This window comes from Aotus nancymaae, unplaced genomic scaffold, assembly GCF_030222135.1.
Source record: "Aotus nancymaae isolate 86718 unplaced genomic scaffold, 86718_ANA_hifiasm-v0.15.2.pri h1tg000040l, whole genome shotgun sequence".
In the NCBI taxonomy this organism is placed as follows: domain Eukaryota; kingdom Metazoa; phylum Chordata; class Mammalia; order Primates; family Aotidae; genus Aotus; species Aotus nancymaae.
Window position 1 is genome coordinate 86,234,574 of NW_026988454.1, and position 15,126 is coordinate 86,249,699.

Below are 15,126 nucleotides of genomic sequence, written 5' to 3' on the forward strand. Positions count from 1 at the left end.
TCATGACCCCAAGATTAATAGGAATAACAAAGGCAATAAGCAGTGGAAGGTGGTGTGGACAACCAAAGAACACAGTCTCTGACTTAGGGGGCCAAACTCATTTCCGGTTTACTTTTTTTTTTAATACTGTGAAAGCCAAGCAAAACATGTCTCCCCAGGCCAGATTCTGTCCAAGAGTTTGCAACCTATACTTTAAGGAAACATCTTTGGCAAAACGATATTTTTTCCCCAAATATCAAGATGTACTTTCTGTTACGTTATCTTTGCCCACAAAATTATACACTGAATTAGGCAGACTTCCATTCTGGCCTTCCCAAATACTTTGTGGATATTTACCAGTATAAACATCCATTTTGTTGTAAAGTTACATTGAGCAAAGCAGACCCAGTGGTTCAAAAGAAAGAAATTTGAGACATGTCTTCACCACGTGTTCCTAAACCCCAGAAAAACAATGAACTATCCAAGATAATGTGAAAATTTAAGTGTTCAGTAGTCCTGCTATATGTTCCAAAATGACATAAGTGGACGATTATGGCATTTGGAATTTTAAATATGCAGGAAAAAGGATTCTATGGCTCTGAAGCTTTCCCCCATATTGCACTAGGTGATGTACCATACTTCTGAAGCACTCCTGGTAAAAGTGAGCCCTCCAGTGTGTTTGTATACTACTGAAAGAGTGAGAGTCTGTTTCCAGTTTCAAGAGACCCAACAATTTTTTTAGTCCCTCATAGGAGAAATGTTGTACCAAGAACACCTGCAATAGATGATATGCAGTTTTATTGACTAAAAGAAGTTTTAGTAAGTTTATCCAAAATATAGTTTTCTAAAAACATTACATAAAAGATAAATGGTAATACTGTATTTTATTACCACATACACACACATACCCCTACCATCAGTTTTTACTAAACTGCCTATTTTGGCCATCAGTATTGGCAGCTGGTCCAGGCAACTAGCGGTGAGAGTGGTGTCTAAAACTAGTGTAACAACAGGTATGAAGAGGAAGTAAAAACCCACAACCAATGTTTTAAAGCAGAGGAAGAAAATAAAGGTTGTACCATGAAAGGAACCAGGTTTAATTCAGGACCCATACAAAATAGGGGCTGGAAAATCCAAAGACCTAAACAATGAAGATAAGACTAGGAAGTTCTTTTCATAGAGTCATGGTGTGGGGTTGGGTTGTAGATATTTATCTCCTCATCTCCTCACCATCACTACTGTCATGGGCCTTGAGGTTACCTACACCTCTGCCTTCACTTGGCAAATCTTAACTATATTCAAAAATAAAATTAAGATTTGGGTTCGGGGCTTTACTCATCATAAATTAATCTCTAACAAGCATATAAATTGATGTTTTTTAATCTACTTTAAAGTAGCCCTTTAGTTCTGATGATGGCTAATGTCATCATTATTTTCCAATAAGTTAAAAGAAACTTATTAGGGTACCATTATTCTTTTGGCTACCTAGAGTCCCAAATAACTTAAGAAATCATTCATAAATCTGTCTTTAAAAAAAAAAAAATGACAATTTCTCACATCTACTACAAAATTGTATGACCTATAAATACATGTGGTTATATATATAAATGCACGCTTCTCACACTTACTTACCTACACTGTGTGCAGTTCATGTATTTTAAACCACAGCCTCAAATGTAACCAGGAAACCTCTATGAGGGTGGAATCTTAACATAGCTTTCAATGTTATTGCTCCCTGATCCTACAACTGTATGATGCCAAAGCGTATCACTTTACACTGGTACAGCCAACCATAATTCTGAAATCAGAAGACAACTGACTCCTCATGACTGACACTGAAACCATAATATTGTAGCTGGCCTGGAGCAGCAGCAAGCTGCTGATCAGTAAGCAAGACAGTGGAAAGGAAAGATTGGCTGGAGAAAGACATTCAAGACATAAATCTCCAAATTCTCAATAAACTTCAACCAGCAGAGTCCAATATCCAATCTGGAAAATGTCAAAGGTCAGGTTTTTCAATAAAATTAAGTGGGGAGATTAACATTAATAAGTATATCCACATTGCATTCAATACTGAGCTGTTTCAGGACCACTTTTAGAAACCACAATATGATACCACTCCCTATGCCAGGACATCTTACAGCAATGGCCTCATATTGAGGAAAAAACATTTGTAAATAAAACAGCAAACTGTAACTAGAGGCATAGAGTGTAGGCACTCTATAGCTTGAAAGAAAGAACTACGGAAGAGTTTTTTGGAAGAAAAATTTTGGAAGAAAATTATAACCCCAAGAGTTACAGTATAAAGGTGAAAAATATAACTTACATCTTCATGTTGTTAACTTGAACATCAGTGATAGAATGTATGAGTGCTGCTGCAATGGATGCTTTTTCTACTAACTCTCATCAAATAATATATCAAGGTACATTGATATATTACACATGTACACACCTTGCATTGTCTACTCCCCTCATCAGGATCACTGTTTAGATAGTAGTCCCCGAATCAGCAAGCTTGAGCTGGGAAAAGGCAGGTACTCACTCTCCTGGTGCTTGAGGGAGCATTGGAGCCATCTGGGCAGCCTGCCCCCTTGGGCTGCTCCCCTGATCCTTACCTTTAATCTCAATGGCATCAGACCCAGTGTTTACTGCTTTAGAACATTTTACTCAACAGAACTACAGGCCAGTGATGAAAAGATGTTTACAAAGTTGATGTTTTTTAAGTAAGAATAAGAAAATTTTGTTGAATATTTCCTCTGGTACCTTCTAAACAGAAAAGAGAGTGTCTCAACCCACTGCCTCTTCAAGCCCCTGAAAATATGAATCCCTGACTCAGCCTGATGACCATTACTCCTCAGGCACCTGAACTATTAAAAGCTGATGAGAAACTGGTGAAAACAGAACCTGTCAGTGATTTCTGAATGCTTCTGAGCTTTTCAGCAGAAACAGTGCCTTGTCAGTTACTGTGTTTTGTTTTGTTTTAAACAATACAAAAGAAAGATTCTGGGAAAAAAATTAATGTAACAGACATATTACAGAACCAGAACATTAACTGGGAAACTTAGGATATATAGTACAACATAAAGGCAGAATTAAAATTCTTAATGTGTTATTCTTATACGTAAACAATGTCTTGATTTATAGAATTTACAATAAAAACTATATAAAATACACACACACATATATGTTGTGATGGTTAATTTGAGTTATCAACTTGAAGATCTGTCCTTATTGCAGTCAGGCACCATCCAATATGCTGAGAGTCCAAAGAAGAAAAGACAGAGAAAAGGTAAATGTGGCCATCTATTTGCTGGGACTGGGATACACCCTTCCTCTTCTGTCCTTGGACAATAACTTTAGGCTCTGGCCCTTTGGACTCCAGGACTTATATCAGTGTCACCTCCCTACTCCCTCGCCCCTGGGTTCTCAGAGTAACACCATTGTCTTCTCTGGTTCTGAGGCCTTTACACTTAGTCTGAGACTTACTACCAGCATCCGAGAATCTCCAGCTTACAGTCAGCCTGTCATAGGACTTAGCCTCCATAAGCACATGAAAAAAATCCTTTTAATAAATCCCCTCTCATCTATCTATCTATTCACCTCTTGATTCCATCTCTCTGAAGAAGCCTGACTAATACATATGTATTATCCCAAACAAGATACTTATACTGTTACATTATTCATTCATATATATTAATGAACATACATTCATATATGTTTAAATATATATACAAATATATATGTTTAATTAAAGATATACATGAGTTATATATCTTTAATATATATGAATTGTAGATCTTTAAAGAATATATTTATATATACATACACATAGACAATATATAGTATCATATGTATAAGTGTACGTCTGTGTGTGTGTGTATATATATATATAGTGCGTGTGTGTGTGTGTGTGTGTGTGTATTCACAGAGAAAGAAGAGGAAGACAGACAGACAGACATTAAAGACAAGAGAAACTAGGACTTTAAACCAAAAGTGGTGAATCAGTCCAGTATCAGACTAGAAGCCTCATGACAGGACAGACTGTTTTTTCACTGCTGTACTTTAGGGCATCAGTGTACAGCAAATATTCAATAGATTAATTTGTAGAAAGGCTAAACATTATGATTTTTTCCTCTTTTTAAAGAAGTCTCACATAAATAACATTAAGGAAGCTGTAACTCCAGTAAGCAAATTTATTCTAATAATGTGGATATAATATGTGTAAATGATGATAGAAAACTATAAAACTGCATCAGGAAACTACTAGATTTTAGAATACAACCATAAGTATACAAATTTGAAAACATCCTTTCCTGTGACTCCATAATTGTATAATTAGAAGTCTCTGTTTTGAACCGTATGTTGCTATTTTTTAAAACATGTACTGTGAGATGACTGCATTTATTATGGCTAAATATTATTAACGATTATACCTCATGACTAAAAAGCTAACCCAACATAAGATGTCAAACGCAGTATATTCTGCTTAGACGAATAAGGAGCTACTAGATTTCACCAGCACAGAGAAAAGTGGTAACCAATTAAACCATCGAGAGCTACCAGGAGACAGTTTACTTTCCAAATAAAGAGCTAAAGCACAAAAAAAGCTTCATAAAAATGGATGATTTTATGAATTTGGATCAAATTTTCCTTAGATAGTCAAACAACTTTACATATACATATGTATATACAGTTATGCACCCATAACAAAATTTTGGCCAACAATGCACCACATGTATCACAGCGGCCTCATAAGATTATTGTACCGTATTTTTACTGTGTCTTTTCTATATTTACATATGTTTTGACACACAAATACTTACCATTGTGTTAAAACTGCCTACAATACTCAGTACAGTAACATGCTGCACGTTTGTAGTCTAGGAACAGTAAATAGGCTATGCCATATAGCCGAGGTGTATAGTAGGCTATCCAGATTCTAGGTTCACGTAAGTACACTCGGTAATATTTGCACAACAAAATTGCCTAACAACATGTTTCTCACAATGTACTCCTGTCGTTAAGTGATGCATGACCATATACACACAAAGCATGCAAATATATATAAATGTGACTTTAAGAGAGGAAGTTAAATAACATGGATCATTTTTTTTCTAACTCTTCGTCTTATTGACTTAAGTTTATTATTTGCAGCCACTTTGATGATCCAAAGGGAAATGAACAGTTTCTCAATTCAGAGACAAGCATATTATAGAGCTTTCAGCCTGTAGGGGAAAATAACCAAAGGTAAATAGCACCAGGGAACAAATCACTTCCCTAATGGCACAGTCAGGCCACCAGAAACCAGTAGTCAAATTTCTGCTGCTGGCTTTTTGTCTTATCAGTTGTTCAAAAATAACTTTAGTGACTAGGACATTTAGTGCCATTTGACATCTTTATACCCTTCAGATTTCTCTAATAAAAAAATAAGAAACATTAAACACAGTTTATTAGGCATATTCTTTATGCTCAGGAGGCTATGATATAGTCCAGAGGAAATTCCAATTGGGGAAACTAAATTTCCATTGCTCTCTAATCACATGGAGCCAAACTCATGGCTTGCATCCCCATATGTTATAAGACAGTGGTAAAATCCTCTGGTTGTATGATTCCTATAACACGGAAAACTGATTGTTTTCTCCAATTTATTTATTCCCACTGCTTGCTCTTTGATAAGAGCAGATTCCTTACTGATAAGCTGTTTGTAGCTATCTTAATTTTTTTCTTTTTTTCTCTTCTTTTCACAGGTGTTGATGAATTTTTGTCCTTTTATTTTTTGTAAATGAAAGTATTTGAGAATTTAATACTAAAATGGTTTAAAACACAGTAAAGTAGAAGCCACTATCAATGGAAACAAAGGAATGAATTATGAAAGGTCGTCATGGATGATTCATTTTTGGAAAACAATAGAAACTTTCCTACTTCTAATAGATTTTGAAAATATTAACAGCAATTAGTATATTATAGTCCTCATAATTAATTATGGTACTTATCTCTTTTCCATATTATAGTTTATAAACTACATTGTGCTGATAGCAAAAGTACAATAAGGTATAAAACCAAAACAAATAAGACTTGGGCTCTGTCTTCAAAAAGTATACAATGCAGGAGATTATTAAACGCATTTTTTTAAGTATATGGAAAAAGCAGATATAACATGTGGTGACAATGTAATCAGACTCATTTTTAAACAACGAACATTCCTCTTCAAAACACCCAGAGAAAAAATTGTTCTAACAATGAAGCTTTTGTTTCACACATTTTGGGAAATTTGAAGGGGAATGATCTTTTTGTTACATATAAAGAGATTATCTGTTTGTCTATCTATCTAATCTATCTATCTATCTATCTATCTATCTATCTATCCATCCATCCATCCACCTGACTGAAGATAACAGAAATGTATTCCCTCACAGTTCAGGAGGCCAAAATTCCAAAATCAAGGTGTCAACAGAGTTATTTCCTTGCCAGAGACTCTGAGAGGGAAATCATCCATGCCTCTCTCAGTTTCTGGGGATTTCTGGCTTTCCTTGGTCTTCTTTGTCTTGTTTTGTTTTGAAAAGAGACAGGATTTTACTGTCAGTAAGCCTGGAGTGCAGTGGTGTGAACATAGCTCATTGTAACCTTGAATTCCTGGGTTCAAGCAATCTTCCAACCTCTACCTCCAGAGTAGATGGGGCCAAAGGTGGGCATCACCATACCTGGCTAATTCTTTTATTTTTATTTGTGTAGACATGAGGTCTTACTATGTTGCCTGGGCTAGTCTTAAACTCCAAGGCTCAAGTGATCCTCCTGCCTAGGCCTCCCAAAGTGCTGGGATTACAGGCATGAGCCATTGTACCCAAGCTGCTGGAATTATCTTTAAAAATCAGTGTACAGACAACTTTAAAAATCACTCACATTACAATCACACTTCATAATACAGAATTTAGAGGGAAAACATTTAAATTCTCAAAAAGAATCTTATTAAAAAACTATGACATGAAAAAAGAATAGGTACCTTAAGAGAGATGGGGACACAATCAGGATAAAATAGAAATAAAGTAAATCATAATAAAATAATAAAATAAATAAACTAATAATATATTAGGATACCAGCAAATCAGAGGGGAAATTTTCACCTTTTGAGAGTTGATTATAAAAAGGGAAATGGTGATTTGATGTCCATCCTTGTTGACATCTGAGGCACATTGCACATGTCCCAATAAAACATAAACACTAATGCTGATACAACATCCCAGAAAGTTATTTTGTAATAAAGTAATGATTATAATTATTTCAGCATATAATTTATTATGAAATGTTGCATAAAGACAATTTAATTCAAGTTCTGTAGACCTAAATTTCTATTTTAATAATAACATTTAAAATACAAAAGCCATGAAAAATTAGTGGTCTATAAATGCTAAAACTTATTATCTTCTTCTGTAGGATTAAAAACAAGTTATAGTTAAAAATCTTCTTTCACCAAGGGTCATTAAAAAAACTATAGAATATTCAGAAAAACACTATTAATATAGCTATGAATTTAGGGCAAAAGATCTCCTGTGACTACTATATCAAAGGAAAAATTTCATTTTTATTTATTATTTCTATGCACAGTAAAGTGATATGACATAGCATGTTGCTTTTTTGCCTATCATCCATGTCTTCTCCTTAGGTAATTTTTCCTTTGGAAGTTTATGCCTTCCTAATAAGATAAAATGTTGGAGGGGCTGTCAATCAAAGAATACCACATTCCCTTGACTAAAGAATGGATACATAGCCCAAGAATAATAAATAAAACTCTCCTGAAAGCCTAACGCATGATTAAACAACATGTGTGTACAAGATCCAAAAACTGATTTGCCTCAATGGTGAAACCTGAAAAGACCATCTACTGCTTTCTGCAACCTTCCCCTCTAGATCTGCTGTTTCCTCCTCTTCTACGGTGCTTCCTAGATGTTTGTAGGTCTTACCACACACAAAAAATTTAACATTTCCATTGCACACTGCTGTTACAGAACTAGACCGGTCCCTCTGCCCCAGAGCTCAACCAAGGGACCTTAATCCTGAGAGATCAATATCTGCTGACATCTATCCCGCATCTTAAGCCTAGCCGCCTGTCTCGGCGCAGCTCTACAAGGCCTCGTTCTTCAGGTTGTCCTCAAACTAAAAACTACAAGCTATCTTTCCAAATAAACTGCTCCTTAATTTACATTGCTTACAGTTAAATTACTGATGCAGATGTCACGAGGAAAACAATGTAAAAGATAGCCATGATGATTATGATGACAGTGGTGATGGGGATGATGATGATCATGACTATGATGCTGACGGAGGAGGGGTTGAAGAAAGAGAAGGAAGAAGAAGGAAATCTAGACTATAAAGAATTTTACAAACAACCTATTTAACTGACTTTTAACTGTGGGAGAGTAGATTTTAAAAGTCCAATTAAATCATTTATGCTTAATATTTATGTCACTCAGTATCTCTTGTAGTAAGACAGTATCAGATTTATATATAATTACACTTAGTAAAAATTCCAATGTTGAGAAATTAGGTTTACATTATTTTAAATATTATTTTAAACATTATCCTTTCAAGGATGAGTAACCATCTTAGATGGTGACCATATGTATGCAAAGTACAGAGCTTTACTTAGGTTTTAGTTCATTCACTGCTTTTAAACAATCTAAATTTTTCTGAGCATTTTATTAACTTCAGAAAATTAAGTTTGGAAAAGGTGTTAAAATAACTTATGACCAACAACCTTTTCAAAATGTGGTTTTACAACTAAGACACCAGTGAATGGAGAATTAAGTTACCTTCCTCTAATTCTTTTATAAATATGTTCAGTTTAAGACACAGTCTTACTCATTAAATGCTAATGTTGAAAATAATCTGAATGATCTCAGCGATAACATTGTTTGGGCCTGAATTTCTCCAGAAATCTCTCAATTTGCCACATCATTTGATAGAAAAATAAATAAATAAACACAGTGTTGTATGAAGGAAATTTCTGTTACTTTAAAATGCAACTTCACCATGGGCTTTGCAATCGGGTGGTTTGGATTCAATCCCTAGCACTTCTGCTCACTAGTTGTGTGAACATGGGCAAATTACTTAAGCTGTCTAAGACAGCTTCTTCATCTATAAAAATGATTAATAATACCCAACCAAGTAGCATAGTTAGGAGGCTTCAATGAAATAATGCACACAAAGCTCTTAACGTATTTGCCTACAGTAAGCATGCTATAGTGCTAGCTATCACTTTGGCATAAAATTGAGCTTTTTTTCTGTGTCGATTCATATTCTCCATTTGTTTATAGTAGTTTTTAAATTTATATGATAAAGTCCCCACAGCAGCAGCAATGTCCAGTAAGTTAATAACTCAATAAATTTGTACACAGCTCATGTTCAAAGTATTTTTGTATGTCAGATTTGATTCTTAATAACTTAACTCTCTCCCATTACCATGAAAAAAATGAGAGAACAAACCAGCTGTTGATGTTTAGTTGCTGCAAATACTATACACAAACAGAAATACCTAAAAGACAAAGATACTAAAAGTAATTTTAGTATCAGACACTAAAAGTAATTTTTCATGAGAACAGAGGATGAATAATATTTGAAAATTTAGGCTGGGAATAGAAGTTGTCTCTTGATAATACATCATCTTCTTGGTTTATACAATAAACAAATGGCAGAAAGAGAGAATTCTAAGCACAGAACAGACACATGATTTACACCCCTTTTAGGAACAGACTGCTTGGAAATGAAGAACATTCAGTTAAAAATAATATCTTAATAGAATTTTGCCTTTTCCCATATCCCTGTGATAGGCTGTGTTCACTAGACATTTTAAATTAATTTATACTGTCCTCAAACCTTGAACAGGATGCTTTAATACATAATTGTAAAATATCAATTAAGCAATTGGCTCTATTTGCATGTACTTATCTGAAAAATCATAGTATTATTTGTGAAAAGCTTCACATTCCCATGGCTATTTAGATCCAGCAGATGAGTCAGAACTCAATTTACTTAACAGAGGTATTGTTAACAACAAGAGACCTAGGTTTTTAAATAGCAAAACAAAATAGAATTCCCAAGCTTACCAAATGAAAGATCCTCAACTTCAACAGTTGTGAATAAAGTGAATCCAGGGTCTAAAAAGTTAAATGACTTAACTATTAGTACTATCTAGTCAGTAGTGAGGCCAAATAAGAATCCTAATCTCCCAGAACGACCAAAAGAACAATTCTTGAATAGTTATCACATAATTCCTAAGCCAATAAACAATCTATTCATTCACCATTTAAACCATAACAATTGCTTCTATAACTACTAAGCCCCTTTATCATAATTACATTAAAGCTTCATAACCCTAAGTAGGCTTCATAGATGAGGGGTTAGGACCAGAGAGGTTAAGTGACTTGCCCAAGTATATACATGGAAGCAGTAATTGAGCTTAGATAAGCTTGCTGTATCCACTGTACCATGTGGACTCTCACAAGATAGATTCATACTTGCCATACTATAGTCACTCCATCTTCCCCTTATGTTGTATAAGCCTGGATGATCCCAAACCCAATTCTGCATTCAGTAATAAAATGCAGTTTCGGGTTTCAAAATGGCCTTAGTCATTCCATTCAAGTGACAACAGAAGTACACAGAAGAGGCCTCCCACCTTCCTCAGCTCTCCAGATATGACTCTTCCTGTCTTCAAGATAAAAAAAACTCTTCTCTCCCTCTCCCTTTTCCTTCCCATTTTTGTCGATCAAGGGCTGTGACCACGATTTGGGAAAGTAGGAATTAACCTCTGAGTGTAGACTGAATACATGTTGCAAAAGCTAGAATTCATTTTTTTTCTTCCTTCATTTGATAGAAAAAGATTGAGACAGAGGCTGGAATTCTAAGCCATAATTCTAGGAGTCATATAAAATGTTTAATACCACAATTTTTTTAGAGTTAGGAGTAAATGCCAGAAGTAAAGATTCATCTGTGAGAAGAAGTGATACCACCCTAATCTAAACTCCTAGGCTTCAGTTATCTCCCCAACCAGAATATCAAAGATGTTGCCTGTGGGGTAGTGGCAGTGGCTATTGAGGAGGCCAGCAGAGGTCAGAGAAGAAGCAGAACCAACTAAAACAAGGTACTAACTGCTCTCTCAGGCTGCAAGCCAGCTCACACTCTACACCACTGTGCACTGAAATATGAAGGAAGTGTGGGACATGGAGAAAGAAAAGTGAAGAAAATGGGCAAAACCCTTTCCCTCACAGAGTCTACATTCTAATAGAATAAATAATAGCATTATTTCAGAACAACAAACATTCAGTCAGGTGCTTACAACAACGCCACAACATACCTTATAAATGATTCGTTAAAACTTGAGTTATTTTAAGAGGAGGTTTTTAAGCTGTAATTTAGCTTCCATGGCAGGTAATTAAATTACTCTCATATTCTTTTGCTTTATGAAATTTATAAACAAGAATGAAGTTTAAAAATATTAAGCACTAGCTCTTATGCTTAAAACTTTTTACATTCAAATCACTATTGAAAGGTTCATGTTATCACTTGGACTCCACCCTTTTACCTCCACCCCAAGAGTACTCTGAGCTGGTCTGCCTTAAAATGTGTTTGACACATAAAGAAGTGACAGCAATTCCTTTGAAATGACTAAGTCATAACTACAGGCTATTTCACTATTTGGAGTACAACATGTCCTGGTAACTCCTTTTTATTTATATATCATATACACATAAAGTAAAACGAAATTTGATTTGAAGCTAGCAGCTATCTGTACTTTTATGTACAGCAAAGGATTTTTTTTAATGGTAAAAGTACTCAATTGATCCTCCAGGATGGAGGAGTAAGCTGCTTCCTAAATATGAGTCAGGATAACTGCAGACGTGAGTGTGTTTTTCAACTATTCTGGAACACAAAAGTTAATGTGGCTCCTCCCAAAATGCTGTATATAAATTCAGAGAAGAACTTACTCAGGTGGCATTATCTAGCCTAAGGAACATTTAGCAATGTTTAAAGACATTTTTGGTTGCCACAACTGGGGATGACGATTGGGTGCGCAGAGCTTACTAGCATCTAGTGGGTAGAGATCAGGGATGCTGCTAAACATCCTACAATGCACAGAACAGCCCCACAATAAACAAACTATAAATACATGGTATCATGATTGAGAAGTTCTAGCCTATGACTGTCAATCATTTTTAAAACTGTAGTTTACAGGAAGCCTACCAATTACCTTAAAGACATACATACCTCCACATTACTACTGCTATTCTGGGACACACACACACAACACACACACACACACACACACACACACTTCCAACCAGGGTATCTATTTACAGAAGAACATGGCAAGCCTGGTGATCATTCAAAGGGAATTCATCTCCACTCTCTTTGATTCACTCCTTTGGCTTCCATCACTGTCTTTATATTAATGATACCCAGATCTGCCACCTGGAGTGAGAGCTTCTCTAACTTATCACACCAGCCACTGGGATACCTCAAACTTTCCCCCATGCAAAGCTAACAGCAATTGTCTATCATCCCCTTATTCTGCCTCACTCTCCCTTCTACTTCAGCTCTACTTCCTGTAGTGCCAGTCTTGGTGAATAACAGCACCACTGATCCTGTAGTCAAGCCAGAAACCTGGGCATTCTGGGCTCATATCATATCCCGGCAATACCATTGTATTTTGCACATAATTTTCACTTGATTCAAATGTTGAATACTGAGTCAATTAATCTTGTTTTCCAACCAATTTATAAATGATAAAAATAAGCTCTAAGCTCAAAAAATACTAGAGAAAAGCAAAACAGAACAAAACCATGCAGCGCAGAATGTAGGTCAGTATAAAAAAGCAGCATAACTGGAAATATATTCCATGTTCAGAAAACAAAAACAATCACAGATCCAAAAAGAACCAAAGAAGCCTCAAGACACAGATTCAACAGTAGAAAAGACACTAAGACAACAGATGACCTTGGACACTGGGGTGCTGACTCTGAGAAAAAATTGTTTCATTTAAAAATCAAGCTTTATGAACATGAATTTCCCAAAGCATTGAAGAGAGAGCAGGAAAACCAGATGAGGGAGAAATAGAGTACAGTGAGAGTTAGTAAAAATTAATAACAACCACCTAACATTCAAATACAGTTGAAGTTTGCAACACTCACATGTATTATTTTATTCTTTGAAAAACTCTGAGGCAATCAGGTCTTTTAATTACCAGGCAATAATACTTGGAAATCCCATTGACAAAACACTGTAGATTTTTAAATAGCAACTTAGCTTCAGCTATGGATCATTCTGAATGTTAAGCAGCAGAAAGAACGAAAACCACCCCAATGTTAAAGTGGTCCTCATCACAACATAGACTTCCACTAATGCAGCCATTAGCAGCAATTCACAATGGTGATTACTTAAGGAGCTGCTATTTCTGGACTGAACAGGGGTCACTTCAGGAGCCATTTCCATTCACTATAAGTCTCTAATAATAAATTTAGTTGGCTGCTGACATCCGTCTAGAGAACATCCAAAAGCACAGACAATACGCAGCATTGTCATACGTGAATCGTTATGCCTGTTTCAGAAATAAGATTTTGGAAAGTTTAAATAAATTGTAAAGACATCCAAGTGAAGCAGAGGAATCAGAATTTAAACTTCGATCAACAGTTTCCCTTCTACATCTAACATTAGCTCACCTGCAACATATCTTTGAAAAACTAATAATTCTGGTTAGAAATATGTGTGGAAATCAGCCAGATTTGTTATGACAACCTTAAAGATATAGCTGATTGAGTATTTCTCTTGTGTGATATAACTTGAGTCTAGGTAATAAGATTTAACAGGATAATATTTTTGAAATGTTATCTGATTTATTTTTATTCTTACTAATCTTGTTGCTTTACCCAGTAAAGCTGAAAGAGCTTTGGCTTTGGGAGGCAGGCAGATACAGCCAAGGACAAAGGCATTATTGTTCAGTTATAATTTTCCAAATAGTAATTTAAAAATTAGCTCTGCAGAAGCAATTGTCTTGCAACCCACACTCTCTATGCTAAGAGCTTGAAAGAGAAATGGTTTTCTTTCGATGGTCCAAAATGATTTGGCTTGGACCATGCAGAATTTTAGAATTGAGAGCTTATATGACAGTTACTCATAGATATGGCAATAGCAGAATATTAAAGCAGTTTCCCTGCCTCAAAGAAAAGGAGGTAAGTTTGATTGGCTTCTAGGATGAGATAAGGACAAAAGTGTCTAACTAGAGATTAAATGTTATCTGGGCCCTTGAAGGTGTGTCTGTATGTCAGAGGAGAAGGGTGGGTGAATGTGAAAGTTTGTCTATATATGTGTGTATATATGTGTGCAAGTGTGTACAAGTGCGTGTCAGCATGGGGCTGGATAGAAGATGGTAAAAAATTCAGAAAGACTAAGGGGGTGTCTCCACAACCATTAGGAGCTTGTGCTCAGCTTCTGAAACCCTCTGGGAGAGCCCTTTTCGATCCTGTAAGCCAGTGTCGGGTAGACAGCATACAGCTGCAATGGTGAAGAAGTCTGCCAGGGTAGAATGGGCTGACAGCTTTGTACTGCCCTGTCTTCCCTGATTTCAGTAGGATGTCAGTAAGATGCAAAAACATTCTCATGTCTCCTCCCACAAAAGAAGGTCTGGAGCACTTTTGTAGTAGCAATGGCAGGAAGGGGGACAGTGAGCATGGAGAACTGCAGGGCCAGCCAATGGAACAGCAAGGAGTCATCATGGCTTTATTTTACCTTAAAACGTCAACCACAAGATGCCCCAATTGTTGCATCGCAACAGAGGATAACATGGAAGACAAAGGTCAAAGCCTAAGCAGGATGAGACACATAGGAGAGGCAAGGGAGGACCAGGGGACCACAGACTGGATGGACACCTTCCTTCTCACAATGTTTCCCCTGTACTGAGAACCTCACATTTCTGCACATCCACAAATGTATTTTCTCTTTATTGCTTAACAATTTACAATTTTCACAGGTTAGAGAATCACAAATTATTACAATATCAAGATTTTCCTAAAGCGTGATTCTTACATGTTGGTTTAAAATGTCTTCCTTTCTCTCATTCATTCATTTATTTATTTAGTGAGATAGAGTCTCACTCTG

The 15,126-nt window shown here is 35.8% G+C and overlaps 1 protein-coding gene across 3 annotated transcripts in view; it reads right to left on the reverse strand.

The window, feature by feature from the left end:
- BCKDHB (branched chain keto acid dehydrogenase E1 subunit beta) overlaps positions 1–15,126 on the reverse strand; it is a 230,650-nt gene that overhangs the window by 79,747 nt on the left and 135,777 nt on the right. The window contains exon 9 of one of the 3 annotated variants that reach the window (XM_064360897.1): positions 5,086–5,820. The exons of the other annotated variants lie outside the window; for them this stretch is intronic. Within the exon in view, the coding sequence (XP_064216967.1) occupies positions 5,749–5,820 (72 nt within the window). The 3' untranslated portion in view covers positions 5,086–5,748. Of the gene's footprint in view, positions 1–5,085; positions 5,821–15,126 lie in introns of those variants that run through there. 3 annotated transcript variants of the gene reach the window in all.